A 20,640-nucleotide genomic window follows, 5' to 3' on the forward strand; every position below is an offset into this window, starting at 1 on the left:
GCGAGTTTTACGACGCTTGGATATCAACATCAAGTAATATTAACTATTCCAACAGAGGTGGCCAAGTAATGGTCAAACTCGACACACAGAGTCTTCCAACTCGGTAAATCAATACTATATACCTAATAAGTTCAATGACACGCTTATTCCTAAAAACATCGACTTTGCACCTTATCAATTGAACCAAGAATCACAAAATTTTTAAATTCATTTATGAAATATGACCAAATTAACCCAAATAATAATAATAATATAATAATAATAATAATAATAATAATAAAGAGATGCTACAATCATACCAAGACATGACAGAGCATCTACATCAGTAGATTTTGTAAGATTTTTACACGATTTTTAAGAAATGCAATGTGATGTAGAGGAGTGATAATGTGGAGAGAGAGAAGAAAAATATCCCCTGCAAGGTATTAGTTTTTTACAGATTTGTGAGTCCCATCATTTCAATTTACTAAGCATTAATGTCGCGTGAATATCAAAATTGCGCCTACGCGTTAAACCAGCTAATCAGTTTTTTTTTTTGTCTCTTTCATCACATTTTTTCTTTTCTAATCACACTTACAAAATTTTATTAAAAACCACAAAAAAAAAAATCAACTATTATAAATGCTCTAAAAGCACAACTAATTTCCACGTCAGCTCTTAAGCTTATTAAAAAATATAAACATCAAATTATTTTTTTGGGTGGACGGTGAGTACAATTTAATGCTAAGTATAATATTATAATTATGTCAACATTCTTTAATTAAAATGAGTCTCAAAACTATGACCTTTTATTTAAAATGATAACAGTGATGCGTTATCAAAAGATACTTGGCATAATTGCATAAAGTCATAAACATCAAATTATAAAAATGCAGGAAAAAAAAAAAAAAAACAACCCGGATATGGCGGCACGGCCATAATTTGTCTTCTATTATTAAAAGTTTAAATAAATAAATAAATAAAAAGATGAAGCATGAACCACCAATCCAACTCACGGCGGTAAACAGGCTTGCCCCCGACTTCAGTCTCTGAGCGAGAGAGTGTGAGACTGAAGTCTCGCCGACCTCAGCGGTTGCAGCCATGGCGGCGGCGGCGGCTACCTCTCCGTTTCTCGGCCACAAGCCACTTCACACTGTAATCTTCTCTCCTGTTATCTACTTATCTCTAATTCACTCGCACATATATACGCAGTGCGCTCAATCTCGCGCGCGCGCATATATTTCAAAATTTCCGATTCACTTCTAAATTCATCACTATTTCGAGGTTTTTGCTAGTAACTGATGTTCGTGCGCCATTACGATTTCTGTTCTTCGCTTGGACTATTTTATTTATAACTTTGAAGCTTTATTTTTAGCAATTTCGTCTCGAATAAGATAATCTGTTCGAGCTCTATTGAGTCTCTTCTATCGATCTATACGCTAAGTTAGACCGCATAAAAGAGGACTGAGGAGATATTTGTTTACATGAAGTGGTGTTTGATTCCGTGGTGTTGACAGAAATTTATCATTGCGCTGTTGATGAAATGAGTTAATTGTTACTTAAAATTGTTTCTATTATTTGAAACTCTTTACTACTTGCTTCTGTTATGCATTATATGTTGTATTTCAAATTTTCAATAAGCTCACTGTGAACGCAGTTAAAATTTAAAAATACTTTACATTAAGAGTAAGACTTAGATTCCCCTACTGCAGTGGAAATCCTCTCCTCGGCGATTTGCTGATAATTCGATTTGCAAATTCAAGATACAAGCACTCTTTTGGGGTCCAAGGAAAACTGTGCAGCCTAATGTGAAGGATCTTACGCTGGGGGAATTCTCTCTGCTAGGGAAGGGATCAGAGGTTCTTACTTATAATGGTTCCAAAGGCTATGGTTATTAGTCTATTACAATTCTCTTTCTGATTGTTATTCAAATGGTAATGTGTTGATATTTAATGTTAGGGAGACTCAGAAAATTTGGGAAAGAAGATATTGGTTTCTGTGGTTTCCTCTATATCAGAGGTTTCACCAGAAGAGTGGGATGCATGCAGTCTTGATGCAACTGGTCCTGAACAATTTAATCCATTTCTTACCCATGCTTTTCTATCAAGCTTAGAGGAATCTGGTAGTGCAGTAAAGGTTTGCAGCTATCACTTCAATGACTTGTATTTAAGAATTTTATGGATGTTAATTGGTTTCAATTAGTTGGCTGACCTGTTTATGTGTTTTACCATTTTAGTGAAACATATATACATCCTTAGTTTGTTCTCTTTGAGTTACGTGTGCTCATCCAAAAGTGTTTGAAAAGAAAGAAAAATTAAGAAGTTGCCATATATTCATTTGTTGTAGCTTATATGAATCATGGATTGTGAATTGAATATGTCCTTCTACATGAGTTATTTTTACTTTTTTAGTACCATAGGGTCTTAAAATAGCACTTTGTATGATAGGCATTTCTCATAGTTTTATCCTCATAAACAAAGCTTCGTTGTGGATACAAGTAGATGTTTATGGGGATGCTTAACTCTTTCCCACTCCTGTCCTCACCTTGCTCTTCTCCAAAGCACCATACAAGAATTTCCTGGATTGTAGCCTCTTCACTATGGATCTGGTTGATATAGTGTAAAATAAATGCTGAAAAGTAAAAAGTTTTTTGGATTTAGCCATTTAGGTTGATACAGTGTAAATTAAACTCTGGTTTCCTAATCCTAAGATCATAAGATGCATGAGTCATCAAATCATGGAAAGTAATATGTCAAACAATTTACTAACATTTTCTCATTGTATCTTATATCCATTTGTAGAAGACAGGCTGGATACCACAACACATCATTGCCCGGGATGAATTGAAAAATGTTTTAGGTGTTATTCCTCTCTACCTCAAAAGGTTTGGCATCTATCTATTCTCTTAAGGTAAACCCTTAGTGATCTTTGAAAAATGTAGTTTGCTAATACCTTGATCCTCATCTGCAGCCATTCATATGGCGAATATGTGTTTGACCATTCTTGGGCAAATGCCTATCACAGTTATGGTTTGAGCTATTATCCAAAATTGCAGTGTTCTATACCTTTCACTCCAGTTACCAGCCCAAGGATCTTAGTCCGTAACACGTCATATCGAGAGGAAGTTTTTGATATGTTAGTCTCTGCAATGAAGGATTTGGCAGTCAAGGTATATATTTCTTCATGTTGAACTGCTTTTAGATGTATTTTGTTTTAAACTTATTTTGCCTTGACTTTTTCCTTGCAATAGGACTCTTTTCCCATATACAGTTTACAAATTTAATGTTCACCAAAAATCAAGGGCTACTTTTACCGACTAATTAATTGTAAATTAGACAGTTTCTACACTGCTCTTTTCACCAAAATTTGAATTTTAGGGCTAATCAATTTCATGGTTGCTTTAGTTTAATTTACTCAAACTACTAAAAATTATTTAAAAAGAAAAAAAAAAAAAGAAGAGAGAGTTGTAGCCTATTTTAAGCACTGTATTTTGATATTCTATTTTAATTTACCCTGACAGCTTAAGGTGTCATCTCTTCATATTACCTTTAACTCTTCGAACGAGTGGGAGAAATTGGGGGAAAAAGGTTTTTTGCAGAGGATTGGAATGCAGTACCACTGGAAAAACCGTAACTACAAAAAGTGAGTATTTGTAGTCTCTTTGGTCCTTAACTGATGGTGAAGATTTGGTACTTCAGTCTTTGATATCTTCTTTTTCATCATATGATATTACCTTCTAAATCAGTTTTTTAAATTTTCTATCAATTATTATTCATTACACCCCCAAGTCTTCTCTTTCAAAGTTTGAAGTGATGTTAAGCGACTTGAATGTGTAGTTGTGTACCATTTTAATAATTATGGTTCAAAGAAGTTTGTTTTTCTATGTCTTGCACTTCTGATAAATGCATCTGTTTAGCTAATTTTTGTGGTCCCTTAAAGTTCATCTTCAAATCACTTGTGTTTTCATTGTTATTCATGCTTTTCACTAGAGGCATGATGTTACATAGACATACATAGCAAAGTCCACTAAGTTTGATTCTTAGAATAATGAAATACTCCTTCCATCCCACTTCATGTATTTGGTTCAGTTAATAAGGAATTAAGGATTACCTCAAACTGCTTAAAATTTAATTTAATTTTATATTATTCAATTTATTGTTAAGCAAATTAAATGTGCATATTTAAAGACTATATTAAAAGTTGTATTAATCACAACAATCCAAAAATAATAAGAACTGTAAAAATAATCTAGAAAACAAAGAAGAATTGATTTGACCTTCAAATAGTACACAACTAGTAAAATGGGATAAGGAGAGAGTGTCTTCAATTCCATCATCTGGTCTTTGACTATAATATTGATTTTTAGTGCTATTATTAATTCCTTTTTTTTTTTTTTTTTCAGCTTTGATGAATTTTTGATGGACATGAAGCAAAGTAAAAGGAAAAATATTCGTCAAGAGCGCAAGAAGGTTGGTTCCCAAATTTCTTATTCACGTGTAAAATTATCCTCTATATATTGCATGTTGATGGGCATCAAGGTCAGTGACTTTTTTTCAGCCTATAATTCCTGCTACAATAACTTATTGCAGATTTCTTCGCAAAATCTGACCATGAAGCGCTTAAGAGGATATGAAATCAAGGTAAAGCTGACGCAACAGCATGATTGTATAACGCCAATGATATAGATTTTACCTGCATGTTTTCTGTATAATAATTAGTTACCATGTTTCTTGCTATATTTTGGCAGGCTAAGCACTGGGATACATTCTATCAGTTCTACAGGAATACAACAGACAACAAGTTCAGTTGATTCATTTGAGCTTTTCAATTATTTGTACAATACCATGATTTAGAAAATTGTATTCAGCTAGTATTATGCTACTCACCATACTTCCCTTTGGGTTATTAAGAACAACCACTGCATCTCATTGAATTCTGATGTTGGTCTTGTAGGTGGGGTAGTGCCTATTTAACAAGAGATTTCTTTCACCATATGGGTTCAAAGATGGGTGATCAAGTAATGCTTATTGTTGCTGAAGACGGAGATGAGCTTGTTGCTGGAGCTCTTAATCTTATTGGAGGAGATACATTGTACGGGCGCTTGTGGGGATGCCTTCCAGAAGCCTATTACCCAAACTTGCATTTCGAAGCTTGCTACTACCAGGTTGCCACTTATTTTATCATTTAGTACACTGCTAAAATAAAAGCTCCCTTAGTGGACAATTTGGTAAATTGTGCTTCATCTTGCATTAAGAACACTAATCTTGTTAAAATGTGTGATGTCTTTCTTATATGCAATAAAACTTTGATATGATATCCCCTTAATACAAAACAGGCAGTTAAAGTGAGTAGAATATGAAATGCATGCAGAACGTGTTTTAGTTCCTTAATGCAAGATTAAGGATTTGAATATTGTTAAAATGTGTGATGTCTTTCTTATATGCAATAAACCTTTGATATGATATCCGGCTCCGCAGATACAAAACAGGCAGTTCAAAAGACAGGAATATGAAATGTGTGCAGAACCTTGTTGGAGCAAAGTAGCATTCACTAAGACTAGACTAGAATACAAAATGGGTGAAAACTGACTTCATTTTGCTTCTTGTTTTAGGCCATTGAAGCAGCAATAGAGCTTAATCTTCAAACAGTTGAGGCAGGAGCTCAGGGTGAACATAAAATCCAAAGGGGATATCTGCCAGTCACTACTTACAGCAGTCATTATCTTGTGGATGAAGAGTTCAGGGATGTCATTACCGATTTCTTGGTGCGAGAAGCTGCTCAGGTGACTATTCATTCAAGTTGGAAACATTTCTAATACCTTTTGGTGTGACTTAGGGGTGTAAACAAGCTGAGCCGAGCTTGAGCTCGATAAACAATTGGTAGGCTCGAGCTCGAAAATTGAAGTTCAAGCTTGGCTCGGTTATGAAATAAACTGGCTCGAGCTCGACCCGAGCTTTGACCAAGCGGCTCGCGAGCCGCTCGTCTATAATTATATATATATTATTATATATTATATATATGGCTTGCGAGCGGCTCAACGAGCTACGAGCCTAAAACATTTGAGCTCAAGCTCGATAAACAATAGGTAGGCTCGAGCTCGGCTCGGTTCGGTTATGAAATGAACTGGCTCGAGCTTGAAATTGACCGAGCTCGAGCCGAGCCTAAAACATGCTCGAGCTCGGCTCGATTACAAAACGAGCCAGCTCGAGCGTTGACCGAGCGGCTTGCGAGTCACATGGAGATGCCTTAGTTCACATGCTTTTTTCTCCTAATTATTCCTAAACATGAAATCTCAATGAATGATTTTAACTTTTTTTCCTACAGCTTAAACTTGTGATGAAGCTATTACACGATTCAGGTCCCTTCAAGGACGATCTGGAGCTGAAGTAAGGATTTTCCCTTAGTAGTCTCCGGGGATGATAAAGGTCAGGCCACTAAAAGCAAACTACTCTTGGCTGCTTATACTGTACATATAATTAACGTCAAGATGTTTGGGGGAGGGGGAGTGTCTTGGTCAATACCTCCAATCAGAAAAGTTGTGAATAACGGAATGAGAATCTCATACGTGTACAGCAAAAAAAGTTTACTTTTATTGGAAAGTGATAATATTATGTTTAGTGTAACTGGTACATTTTTTTTTTGCCCAAATAGCATTTTCCTATTGTGAAGGCTACGAAAAGTAACAACTTTACAAATGTAACAAAATTGGAGCTCTAGGCTAACAAAGGAAATTTCCTGATTAACTAATTAATTAAACCTAAACAAGTTGAGATATTTTAGTTTTGGGACAAGAGAAAGGTTGGGCATTGCTCTGGAAGCCAGTAGAAAAAAATGTAGAAAGCTGAAGAACAATGGTAGGAATGAATGAACCACCCCATCCCAACATGACCTACGTCTGTCTTGGTACAGTTCTGTAGTCTAATATCTAGAGGTGGATGCAAAGTCTGGTGGCGCAGGCGGCAGCCGAGAAGGCGCCCGGCGTCCTCTTGAATCCCAGCTTTGGCCACCAGAAGCGGGCTCAAATGCAGATGACCAATCATCACTTGACGAGTAATCGCCATGTCTTGAGTAATCGCCATGTCTCGAGTAATCGCCATGTCTTCCTTCTGCATTAGAAAAGAAAAATACATGTAGAGAAACATCATAAGAACACAAAATCGAAAACTGACCAATCCATTAGTTTTCTCAACTTTTGAAAATTTCAAGTTAATTACTAATTTGGTTGGTTAGGGAGAAAAGAACTGTAATTTCGAATAAAGTGAGAATAAAGTAGGAATTCGAGTTACAAAGAATCGAATTATTGAAAATGTGAAGGGAAAAAGTGACATAAAGACTCAAATACCATTTTGTAATAATAATAATAATAATAACAATAATAATAATTATTATTATTAAGAGTAAAAATGTCATTTTCATATCTTTTTTATTTCTAATGTTACGTTGAATTGGAATTCATAAGGGGAGGCATGAATTCTAATTCAACAAATGGAGCGAATTGCATCAAACACTGTAATTTGGGAGTGAATTGCATTCAAACACTATAATTTGGGAGTGAATTGCATCAAACACTAACTTGGGAGATCAAAGAATTGTGTTGTAAGTGCATTTCAATTACACCCAACCAAAACACCCAATAAGTGCAATAGAATCCCCCTGGAGTTTGGCTCCAGTGAGGCTGTTGTTATTTGTTAATATGATATATGCCTATATGCTCGAGAAAGTGTAATCATTGGAAACCAACACACAAGCATATATATGAAAAATAGATGTTGAAGGTAGGGGGATAAAAATACCAGCTCCATCATAATCTGAAGCAGTAGAAGCCCGGCTGTCAAGAGTATTTAGTTTTCGAGTAAGCTCAGAAATAAGAGAGGACTGTTTTTGACAACGCTCCCGCTTGCGCTTTACATTTCGGTCTTCCATCAGTAGTTCTTCAATCCTCGCCAAACTTTGTCCACTATCAATTGCAATTCAGTAATCAAAATGTGACAATACTGAAGATGAGAGCACAAAAGACAAAACAAAACACTAAAATGGAAGAATTTTATTTCAACTTATAATATATAGGTTATATCAGGGTTGCACAATAAAAAGGGTATATATTTTCAACCACGTTTTCCACAATGAACTGTTTACATGTAAAAAAAATTTAAAATGATGACGGTAAGGTAATATCTTAATATAATGCAAAGATGCTGGCTGGCAAACATGGTGTGTTTGAAGGGAACAATGCAACTGCTAACCTGATAGAAATGTACAACTTATTAAGCATGTCCTCTCTGGCCTTTTCAACTTGACACAGAACAACTGCCTAAAAACAAGATAAAAAGAAAGCAGCTTTTAGACAACCAATTAGAAGAGAAGAGATATAAAAGGAAAACAAATATGAAAATTACACTGACTTTAGGGACATTGGCTGCGAGGCTATTCATAACAGCTTCAACATATCCCCGTACTTCCTGAGCCATCAATCGAAGTTCTTCCTCTTGATCTACAGGTTTCTTAGCCATTGTATCCTGTGATAATATAACATGTCAAGTATTTGGTAGACCAGACTGATACTATTCAAGTGGCACCAAGAGATCAACTCATAAATAGAGGTTTTTGAAGAGAAGATAAGAAAGCATGTCACATGTTTAAAAATTAACTTTATACAGTCAATGGCAGGAAGAAACTTGTAAAAAGACACAAATTCAAAACGAGAAGTACTGCTCTTACAACTTACAATTGAACCATCAGAAAAACTTTGCCTAATGGCAACACCAATTTCTGCCTTCACTTGACCTCCTTTAGAACTTATGACATTTTTCAACTTGTTTATCCACTCATTCTTTTCTGCCACAGTATCTGCCTTTAAAATCACATTGCTATGTGCTGCAATACCAATTCAGAATTTAGTCTGCATGGTATGGAAGTTATGGAAGGAAGCCTCATTAGAGGATAGCAAACTAACCCTTTCAAATAGTAAATTTTTTTAAGGCTTTAGTGAATGCCTAAGTTTGGAAATTTTATTTCATGAAACTGGTCAGGGTATTTGATCAAGCTATTTGTATTTAAAGGGAAATAAAAGGGGAAAAAGAGATAGCAAAATAAAGTAATCCAACAAAAGATGGCAGTCCCTCCCCTGAAACGAAAGCTCTGGACCAGACTCTGATACCATGTTATAAAAGGGTTACTCAATTGGGCTATAATGCATCTAGGCCAAAACACACTAAAAGATTGAATCCAACCAATTAACTAGTCTAACTCATGGTCTTAAAAACCCATATGTTATTTCTTATTTTATCAATATAGACTCTTAACAGCTACCTTTAAGAACAGTTTTATACTGAACCCTGCTCGTAATTTTGAATGTTAGATTGGCAGCTTCCTTTTTGTCCTTGGAACTCTTAGAAACTGCTGCTTCCTCTTCCTCAGAAAGGTCTTCAAGATTACATTCCTGAAATTTTCAATAAAACAAATGAATGAAGTTCCTCCATCTTTATCTATGAATCTGACTGGAGAAATTCAACAATCTGTGCTCTGAAACATGTGGAAATAAACTAAATAAACCTCTGAAGCATAAATGGACACACTCTAGATGTCCAAAAGACACAATCACAGAACAGTTATACAACGCATCCTCTTTGGACTATAGATGTGCACAGATGCTTTTCTTACTTTTAACTCACTACAGCCTAACAGAGGAATAAAAATCTCTTATGTGTCAGTATATATATATATATATATATATATATATATATATATTTTTTTTTTTTTTTTTTCTTTAGGCAAGCAATAACTGTAGACACAAAACTAACCAAACTGATAATGGTATGCAATCTTGCAATAAATTAAAACACACCCACCTAAAAGGTTTTGAACAAGGAAGAAAACATGTTGGTGAGCAGGGAAGAAAGCAACTTTTTGAACAAAGAACATGCACGGAATTTTTGGACCCAACTACTTTGTGATTAAAGCGTACTTGTGTTTGATAAATGTGAATGGGAGTTTGTAGGTAATATGCTTTCATGACCTTTATGCTGAAAGCTTTAAAAGACAGAAGAGTATAGAACATATAATGTCCTAGATTTCTTGTTCATATTTAAGTGACAAGAGAAACTGATACGCACCCAAAATAAGAGATGGTTTACTCAGAAAAAAAGGAAGGATGCAAATCAGGCAAATCAGAATATACAAGGAAGGCTTAACTCAAGGGATTTGACTAAAATAAATAGAGGCATAATCATCTCAACAATCATCTCCTTTCTATAATTATTTATTTCCTAGCACTATAAATTAGAATCTCTAGATGAGAGTAAATCATCCAATAATCTTCCTTAGTCTTTAAGCTTTTAGTAGCTAGGCAAGAGCCTAAAACTCTTGTGGGGCAAGAGCCTAAAACTCTTGTTGGGGGAAGTCTTGTGACTTCCTATTTCTTTTCTTTAGTTTCTAGTCTATCTGGTTCTTTTCTCTAACAAATTGATCCGACCTGCCGTTGGATGGCGAACACACGAGATTCCCGCATAGAGACGTTAGAGAAGAACCAAGATGCAATCCGTACTGAATTGACCACATTGAACGATCGATTTGCAGCTTTGGAAGCTTCTGTGGCTAGGATGTCTGATCTCCTCGCTCTCTCCTTCCAAGGCGGAGGGCACAACAATGCCAGTGCTTCATCAACTTCCATCCCAACGCCGAATTCAACCTCTCTCCCAGAACATGTTCAGCCAGACAACACCTCGCTGCCCATTGGAAAAACAGAACTCCCTACATTTGAAGGCACCAATCCAATTGGGTGGTTAGCTAGAGTGGAACAGTACTTTGCCATTCATCACACTCGAGAGGATTTGAAGGTCCCAACAGCTTTCGTTAGTATGGAGGGGGCAGCTCTACATTGGCTCCGATGGTTACAACAACAACAACCCACTCTTACTTGGACTCAATTCACACATGACCTTTTGGAAGAATTTGGCGATGAATTGCCTGGGCCACCGTTTGAACAGCTTGCCGCTCTTCGTCAAACGGGCTTGGTGGATGAATTCATCGCTGCGTTTCGAGCTCGCATTGCCCAAATTCCTGGACTTGCTCCTCACATTCAATTAGGGCTTTTTCTCAATGGCTTTAAACCTGCAATTCGGGTGCGGCTCTGACCGAATGATGTGACAGATCTCCGAACAGCGATGCGTGTCGCTCGCGCGGCAGAACGAGAAATTGAATTTCTCTCCACAGGCCGGCTCCTTGGACGCAATCTGCAAGACGAAAATGCAGTGCTCCAGATAATTCCTTCACATAGTGGGTCTACTTGGTCTAATGGGCATGGGAAGAATTACCAAACCAATTCTTTTTCGAATTATTCACAGCCCAAACCCATTCCAACCCAGTCTCAATTCTCTGGCAGCAATCAAACATCTTCCTTCTCCTCCCAAACACAACCTGCGTTTCCTGCTATGCAGTCTTCAGTACGCAATTCCAGCACATCAACATCACGAGCTCCGGCACGACATTATTCTAACAAAGAGTATATGGACATGCGCGCCAAAGGACTTTGTTTCCGTTGTCAGCAACCGTACAGTCCGCTTCATGTATGCCCGAATAAATCCTTGCAAACTCTAATTGCAGCAGAGGATGACGAGGACGAAACGAGCGACGAGCCTGGTGTAACTGACCAAATCGACACCGGACAATATAGGGCAGTCTTTCCAATCTAGCCTTGGGGACAAGGCTGTTTCTTTGGTGGGTGGCAATGATACGCACCCAAAATAAGAGATGGTTTACTCAGAAAAAAAGGAAGGATGCAAATCAGGCAAATCAGAATATACAAGGAAGGCTTAACTCAAGGGATTTGACTAAAAATAAATAGAGGCATAATCATCTCAACAATCATCTCCTTTCTATAATTATTTATTTCCTAGCACTATAAATTAGAATCTCTAGATGAGAGTAAATCATCCAATAATCTTCCTTAGTCTTTAAGCTTTTAGTAGCTAGGCAAGAGCCTAAAACTCTTGTGGGGCAAGAGCCTAAAACTCTTGTTGGGGGAAGTCTTGTGACTTCCTATTTCTTTTCTTTAGTTTCTAGTCTATCTGGTTCTTTTCTCTAACAGAAACATTATGAAGTCTTGGGAAACATTTTATCTCAAGTAATGGCTGTCATTAACTAACCTCCAAATTGATGACACTACGGAAATGTCTTTCCTCCTGTTTTTTGGTATATCCAAGCTGCAAAAAGTATGTTTGACTTCAGGCATCCATTAAGGAATGAACATCCAATTAAAATCAAACAGCCAATTACCAAATCAAAATACTCAGGGCATGGCAAAATTTTAGAGATGGTTGATCACATGGAGTGTTAAATCATGGCATTTAATGTATGGAGAAACAAAAATATTTTTAAGCACTTCATTGAGAATTCTAATAAATTACTTTTGACATACAAAGACTTCCACTGTGAAAGAGTAAAGCATACTGAAGGGACTCAAAAATGATCACAATCTAGAAAACAGTGCAAATATAGGAAATCATCTTTCTTGAAATTGAAGAAATAAAATCAAGAGAAAGTTTGTGGTGAATCAAGGAATAATTCTTATTTCTTAGAAATGGTAGACTTTGAGAGTGGTTGGAAAACTTGCCACTGACCTTTCCACTTTTTTCATTTAACACAAACCATCTCTTATTCCAACTGTTAGCTTTAGAACTTCTCTTTAATAGAAACCCTGCACACAAGCAATCATAATCATGTATATATATTGTCAAAAGCTAACTGATACTTATAAAAATAAAGAACTTTGTTTATAAAGGGTAGACAATGAATGAACTTGTATTTGACTGGACAAAGAATATTAACCAATATGGAAAAGTATATTTAAGAGGCAGCAAAGAGTTTCCGGCCTACTTAAGAAGAACTCAATGCACATTACCTTATCTAAATAAACATGTTTGGATGAAACTTATCAAAACTAAGCATCCAAACTTTAAATAGCCATTCTTTGTCTTGAATTAATATCTCAAAAACTGGAAGTGGAATTATTGATAGACCTGCTGTAATTTCACCCTCAGGCCCTGCAGTTTTCAAGACCGGACCTTCAGGTACATCCTTATCTTGCTGAGTAGGCTTATCCTTCATTGATTTTAAGCTTCCACCAGGTTGAGGACTGGTTGCCTAATAGAACAATAAAGAAAATCAGAAAAACAAGTAAAGGAAGAGGATGACAAAGTCCTAGTGCTTCACAATAATTCATGTAGGAAAATATCAAGCATTTGAACTATGTTGGATTTCATTCTACCCTATTTAATATAGACTGCTCCGCCTCATTTGCCCTTTTAGAAGATCGGCTTCTTTGATCTTCATCTCGTCGGTACCTATCCATTATGGAGAACGTCAAAAGGGTACTAAATTTACCAAATAACAAATTTGGGAAGATCATCATGACATCATGGCCACAAGTCCACAACGTATAATAATTTGATAAAGTGGAATACTTGTTCCAGTTCAGACTGAACCTCTGGAAATGAAATAGCACAAACTAATCAAATTATTACCACAAGAAGAGGCAAAAATAACTGTGCCCAGGAGGATGTAGAAAAGCAATCATATCTGTTGATCATTTATTGGCCCATTGCATCAGATGATCCAACAATCAAACGGAATCATCACGCATTCAATTATTTTAATGAAAATATAAAGCAGTAAAGCTGTATTAAGTGTTTAAGACTCCTAAAAAGCCTCATATCTCTCTCTTTTCTTATTCTTTTGTTCTGCCCCATACATGCAATGAACTAAAAGGTTTTCACAATATTAAGATAATAAGCAACACAGCCTATACACAAAACCTATGATGTAATAATGGAATAATGAGAAATTTGAGCGTACCGCCTTTGAACTAAGCGAATGAAGTGTTGTGGGGGAACAAATGCCCGCTCCATGTCAACAAGTGCAACAACCATATGCTTTGCTTCATTCTTAAACTTCTCCAAGGCAGCAGTTGCAATTGCAACAACCTATGTAAATTACAAGCTCAATAGAAGTTTTCGTGAGAAGCTCAAAGAATGCATGAGGCTTACCTCTCTCTTGAAAGGAGGATATCTCCCCAGACCCGGTGTACCATTTGCAGCTGCTAAGACAATATCAGAAAGTACCCGGTGCACCTATTAGAAAATTTTCAAAAGCAGCTTCAGGAGTGGGAAAATCAAACAAATGACAAAGGCTCATGCATGCCAGCAAAAAAGCTGTAAGATTAATACATGCACTACATAGAAAGCAGATTTTCACAGGTATTAAAGGGTAACATTTCATAGTCAGAAAATTCAGAATGGGAGCAAGATAGGTAAAACAGAAAATTCAGAATGGGAGCAAGATAGGTAAAACAAAAGAATATGCAATGCTTCTTTGAGTCTTCATCTCATAGTACCTGAAAATGCCTAAGGTTACAACAAATAAGGTGAACCCACACATAAATACATACTCAAAAGTGCCAGCAAATATATCTTTTTCATCGAAGCACCTGTAATATCCTATGACTGGCAATTTCAAATGTATAAAATAAACTGAACATGAAAGTAATGAATGCATTGTGATTAACCAGCGAAAATATGGAAAGAAGTCCAGGGAGGAGGAAGAAATGCAAGAGACAATTTGATGGCAGATCAGAGTTGACTGGGAATAAGTAGAATGAGTAACTAAAAGGAAAGCAATGCAGATCAAGGCAGGCAACAAGAAATTTGTGCAGTAGTACCTCATCAACACAGAGTTGTGAAGGTTCTTTTGCCATCTCTAGTACAGTCTTTATTAAAGACCTTAACCCTTTCTCTGGAGATATAAGGTAAGGTTGATAACCATCAGCCTCTAGTACAATCTGAGACAATCGAGAATGGATTGTAAAAATAATAAATAGCAACAGTGGCACTGGTTTAATAAAATAAATGAAAGGAAAATAAAGTCAATTTAGACCATTAGCGACTGGGAACTTACTCGCTTCACATTTTTAAGATCAAAATGTCTATCCAAGGGAAGCTGCTTGATCCTATTGGGGAAGTTTCCTTCAAAACTTGCAACAACTTTCCATCCAATACCCTACTCAAATTACAATAGTAGCTATAAATGACCAACTAAACCAATATTTTCTCTCTCTGTGCATTGATTTAAGTAATAAACATGTTAAATTGAAAACTTTCATGTCTATATTACAAGACCAAATCATTGCCGAGTCTATTAGACAGAAATATAACAAAAGGAAAGGAAATAAGAGCAGACCCAACAGAAAATGAGATAACAAAATAGGAGAGTCTCACATCCCAAGCAGATATAAATTCTCACCTCACCACTTGTAAGATGTTGGAGAAACGTATCTTCAAATTCACGACAAAGCTCCAGAGCTAAAGCTCTTGTGCCTTCAGCACTTTGAACCTGTCCACCAAGCTTTGCCAATTCATCTTTTACTGATTGAGACATGTCCTGAAGCCTGTGAGAGTAAATAATTAAACAAGAATATATACCGCTTTACAATAAAGAAATACGGAGTAAACAATAAAATAGCAGTGGAAAGGGAGCTAGGAACTCAAGTATTCTGAAAAGGAGATCATCAATTCTGGTTTATTATTGCCCACTAAGTGATCACATTATATTATCTTTGTTACAACTAAAACATAATGCAGAAAGAGAATAGGCTATACTAAATAATGTAAATTTTGTTTTTCATTTATCTTGATGCATTTCCATAAATAGGTATTTCATCCTTTAGAGAGGAATGCATTATTAGTATGACAACCCATATGGAAGCCACAACTGCCATACAAGATAGACCACCCCTCTATGGTCCAAAAAGAAGCCCTCCCTCCCTCCCTCCCTCTCTTCATATTAGACAACTCATCAGTTTGATAATGTATTGCTAGAAATGAAGAACAAACGAACCAAACATACTAGACAACTCACCCAGAGTTTAATAAATTGAAAACCAACCAGGATCAAACTCTAATATTGCAAGAGAAATTAATGGACTTGTTTACAGAAAATAAAATAAAAATAATTCAGAAAAACTTCAATTTCTATAACTAAGTCTGCCCATTAGGGGGATTTAAAAGGAAAGGGAAGTTTACCCTGAAAGAAGATTTGGTAGCCTGAGTTTCATACGATTACGGATCTGCTGAGCAAGAGTTTCAACTAAGGCTAATCTACCAAGCTTGCTTTGAGGAGCCCCAGTCAAAATAGATTTAAGACTTTCACTCTCAGCTCGCCAAGCTGTTTCTAAAGAATCATCCCCAACATTTCCTGACTGGGCTGAGGCTATTGAAACAGATTGACCAATCAAAGCAACCCATGGAATATCAGATGTGCTTGGTGGTCCTTGATTAAGCAAAAGAGCCTGAACGGCTGCGAGAATCTTCGGCTCTGAAGCTGCTTGATCTATCTTACTGATAACACCAATAGTTCTTGTAGCTGAAGTATGAAATAGTACATGCTTTTCATGCATTATAGAAAAACAATAGTAACCAGAAATTCCAATATATGTCATTTTCTTTTTAAGCCAACAAACTGAAATGCAAGATAGTGAAACTTACATTCTCCATCATTCTCCTTTGCAATTCTAAGTGCTTTATATGAAGAAACTTCTGGTGCCTGATATGCAGGTATTACAACAAGTAATACTGCATCACTATGCTCTACATACTGGCTCTGTAAGGAACAATTAAGTGTAAAATCTCCTTTTAGGAAGGCATCCAAAATCCAAATTGATATTCTGAAAGAAAGCCACTCACTGATGAACTATCAAGACGCGCTTTGTCCATTCCTGGTAAATCAATTAATTTTAATGGTGGAGCTGTAGACCACAAATATCAGCAAATTAATAGAAGCATAAGAATTTCAGAACAAGAAGAATAAAGGGGAAGTAAATACAGCATTGCCAGACTAAAACTGAATTCAAGATGTTAGTAACCACAAATTCAAGCAAACAGATAACTATAGAACATCAGTGCAGCTAATGATAATTCAAATACAATGTTCAGTTAAAATGCTAAAAGTTCATTTGACTGCTATTCAACAGTTCTCTAGAGAAATATGGTTCTAAGTAGTCTGAATTTCTACATTACATTAAGAGAACAGCATTCCTCAAATGTAATGTTAGCCATAAGATTTACCAATGAGCCAAGGCACAAAAATCTTTCTAAGGGGTTAACAATAATTGGAATTATATGTCTGGCCATACCTGTACTGGTTTTAAGCTTCAAAGATATCTCATCGCGACTCTTGCTTGATATTTTGCTTAATCTCTCCTGTAGAGAGCGTCGAAGAGCACCTATATTGGACCAAAGGTTGAACAAGCACAATCAGATAATGATATATTTATCATGTTGGTGAAAACTAATTCATACAGAATCCACTCTTAATTACAAAAAGAGGATTCAAAGTGAAGAAAAGGGGGCTCACTTGCAGAGACTTCTTGTGATTTGCTGTCAATCTGCAAAATGATTAATTTACTGCTCAAGGAACTATCCCTTTTCAACTCAACGCATATAGGAGCACGTGTAGCACCGCCTTCTCCAGTTGGCTATTCAAATAAAAATAAACACATTAAGACAAGAAAGCTGTATATCAAAGAAGCTTAAAAGTCCAGTCCTAAAATCTAGAAGACAGCTTGAGAAAATCTCACCAAAGCAGGATGTCCAATAACACTGTTCAGGACAGCAGATTTACCAGCACCCTGAAGAATGTCAACAATTAGAAATGGATACCACACAGACTCCAATAGAAGTTATAGTAAGATGACAAATCCTAAATACTTTGTTGACTCAATATGCATACTCAGTTGAAATAAAAATCCTCTAACGGTCAAAGTACACATGCAAAAACAAATTAATAGTCTATGTGACCCAAAAAGGACATTCTCATTTGGTTTTGTATCACCTAAACCAATGTAATCTCCAAATTTTGTTTCAAACATCCCGATCAAAGTATTTTGAAGGCATTCACAGTTAACATAGGGAAATTTAATTAGACCAGTATTGCACTATTCCTCCATCCAAACTTGCTATCAGACAATGCAACTAGTGTCTTGCAGCTCTTTCTAAGAAGGAAATATATATGCATGCCAAGCCACTGCAATGTGAGAGCTGAGAAATAATTATACTTCATCAGAATATATACAGGTTCACAACACAAACAATTATGCTAGAACATTTAATCAGCTCAAAGCACCATACAGAACTAACAATTCAAGCCCAAATTGAAGCTTATGCAATGTGGAAAACTAAATATCCAAGCTATTAGCACATTGATATTGCTGGTCCAACATAAGTATCAAGCAATACTCAGATTAGCAGTATTCAAAGAAGTACTATAGACTCAGAAAGTTGGAACTGCATTTTCAACTACATGAAAGCCTACATTATTCACCAAACTTAAAATTGCACATCGACCGATCAACTTAGCACAGCGCCTACTATATATTTCATGTATCACACAGATCAACACACAAACATATAGCGAGGCCTACATTATGATCAAAATCGGAATACTTAGAGTAAGGAGACATGGAAAACATTATTAATTACATTACCGTGCAGCCGAGAGCAACTACATTAAGGAACGTTGAGGGCCGTCTCGACGATGCAGACATTACGGCTTCAACGTCTTCGTTGGCGAGCACAGCCCCGGCTTGCCGCATCAAATTGGCAAGCTCTTGCAGCTCCTCGATTGCCTCCATAGATCCAAATCACACAGCTCTCACCTTTGCGTTAAAAAAACAAAATCGAAATTCACCTTACATATACATACGTACACATGTATATAAAATTACATAGCAGCTCAGATGATCAGAGAATGCAATATTGTTGATTCTGACCGGGAAATTGTCTGAACCTTTGTAACGTGGCTTCAAATTTGCATGAGAGAGAGCGGGGAATGGTATGGAACGTAGAGAGTGCGAAATGGTGCTCCGTTCTCGCTCGCGCTGCACTTGAGGAGAGAGAGTATGGAAATGTGGAACGTGGAGAGTGCGAAATGATGCACCGTTTTCGCTGTCTACGCCTATATGATTGTTCTATCGTTTGGATTGGTAGGGACGATTGTGCGTTATGGACGTCAATGGGAAAGGACAGAATATGCAAATGCAAATTATATATATATACCGGAACAATGGAGTTTTCTTTTAGCAACCAAATTCTTCAACAAATGACTTAAGGGTGTGTTTGGTGGCAAATTATGCTGTGAAATCGTGTCCACTTTGCGAGGTGGACACGGTTCATAATTATGAATACATAGTTCTATAATTATGAACATAGAGTTGTGAACATAATTATGAACATATATTTCTGTAATTATGAATATAGAGATTCAATAATTGTTAATATAAAGTTCAAATGAATATATAGCTTTAAAATTATGAACATATAGTTTAATAATTATGAATATAGAGTTATGTAATTGTGAATATATAGTTCAATAATTATTAATATGAAGTTCAAAAATATGAATATATAGCTTTATAATTATGAACATACAATTCAGTAATTATGAACATAGAACCATGTCCACTTTGCAAGGTGGACACGGTTCCACAGCATAACATTGGTTCATGGATTTACACACTAAGAATGAAAATTAAAATTATAATTAGTGTTTGGTTGACAACTTTTTAAAACATAACTATAAGATTTAATTAATCATTCGATTAAAAATCTCATTCCCTAATTAAAAAAATGTATCATTTTTGTTTTGCCTTTTTGTGTGTGTGTGTGTGTGTGTGTGTGTGTGTGTGTGTGTGTTCATATTGGTGCGTTGAATGCCATTATATTAAGATCAATTGCATTGATTTTTTTGTTTTTGCATTTTTAAAACCTGTATTCCCATTATAGGGTCGTACATAACCAAACATCAATATTAATAATCATTTCAATTCCACCCCTACTACCAAACATGCAAAATATTTTCACCAAAATTCTTATCATTGCCAAATACTTGATTCCAATTCCGATTCTGATTCCCATGTGCAAACCAAACACACCCTTAATATTTACAAAGTTCTAAATGTAATGAACAATTTAGGCCGATTTAATTCTTGTGCTCATTTGCCAACTAAGATCATAAAGTAGACTTCAATCTTAGCACGTTTTTGTTGGAGTTTACATTCAACCATGTGTAGAACTACAGTAGAAGTGACTTTTCCTATACCACTTGTCCCACGTTGCTTTCACAATGAACATTTTCTTCCCTTTCATTCAACAACCCATTTGGAACATTTGAATTATTATGGAGGGAAAAGTGAAGGGGAACCCCACACGCGCACCACCGCCGCTTGCTCGTCGTGTGGTGTATTTGTTTTGTATTTGTGGAGTTAGAGAAGGTCTCTTTTCGTGGACTTTATGTAGCTAAGAGAGGTAAAACAACTATTTTTGAGACTATAAATACCTTGCTTCCCCTCAGTTCTAAGCACACCTTCAATTGACCTCTTCTCCTCTCTTCTCTTTTGTCTGAGCTTTACGAGTCGGGTTCGAATTGCATCTTAGTTGTGCTACTAAACGCAGAATATTGAGCCTGAAAGTGTGGAAGAGGAGGAAATCTTCCGTAGAGATTGCAGGCGGTTGGCCACTCAATCACAACATGTGAGGTTCTTGCATGTGTTTCGAAAAGGAAATAAATGTGTTGATTGGTTGGCGAACTTTGGGTAGGTTGGGACTACAGTCTTGG

General features: G+C 36.2%; 2 protein-coding genes across 3 annotated transcripts; one reads left to right on the plus strand and one right to left on the minus strand.

Annotated features, from left to right (window-relative positions):
- The first annotated feature begins 960 nt into the window (after positions 1-960).
- On the plus strand, positions 961-6,596 carry LOC109169916. 2 transcript variants are annotated; one of them, XM_019318825.1, is made up of 12 exons: positions 961-1,134; positions 1,677-1,838; positions 1,939-2,115; positions 2,781-2,863; positions 2,950-3,148; positions 3,500-3,621; positions 4,382-4,448; positions 4,569-4,619; positions 4,727-4,779; positions 4,933-5,143; positions 5,591-5,761; positions 6,304-6,596. In XM_019318825.1, the coding sequence occupies exons 1-12, from the start codon at positions 1,081-1,083 to the stop codon at positions 6,367-6,369; spliced, it is 1,416 nt and encodes a 471-aa protein (XP_019174370.1). In that variant the 5' UTR covers positions 961-1,080; the 3' UTR covers positions 6,370-6,596. The 2 variants fall into 2 exon arrangements, with proteins under 2 accessions (XP_019174370.1, XP_019174379.1); XM_019318834.1 differs by having other exon boundaries at positions 1,692-1,838; positions 6,304-6,563.
- LOC109169907 (dynamin-2A-like) lies at positions 6,548-18,658 on the minus strand. The gene is made up of 22 exons (XM_019318814.1): positions 18,512-18,658; positions 17,606-17,656; positions 17,383-17,503; positions 17,162-17,251; positions 16,713-16,774; positions 16,515-16,629; positions 16,053-16,392; positions 15,274-15,418; positions 14,929-15,030; positions 14,693-14,812; positions 14,022-14,105; positions 13,831-13,958; positions 13,244-13,319; positions 12,996-13,119; positions 12,597-12,673; positions 12,123-12,179; positions 9,289-9,418; positions 8,705-8,853; positions 8,382-8,495; positions 8,223-8,290; positions 7,773-7,936; positions 6,548-7,085 (listed from the first exon to the last, which is right to left on the minus strand). The coding sequence occupies exons 1-22, from the start codon at positions 18,656-18,658 to the stop codon at positions 6,898-6,900; spliced, it is 2,652 nt and encodes an 883-aa protein (XP_019174359.1). The 3' UTR covers positions 6,548-6,897.
- Between the last annotated feature and the right edge of the window lie 1,982 nt (positions 18,659-20,640).

This window comes from Ipomoea nil, unplaced genomic scaffold, assembly GCF_001879475.1.
Source record: "Ipomoea nil cultivar Tokyo-kokei standard unplaced genomic scaffold, Asagao_1.1 scaffold0317, whole genome shotgun sequence".
Lineage (NCBI taxonomy): Eukaryota > Viridiplantae > Streptophyta > Magnoliopsida > Solanales > Convolvulaceae > Ipomoea > Ipomoea nil.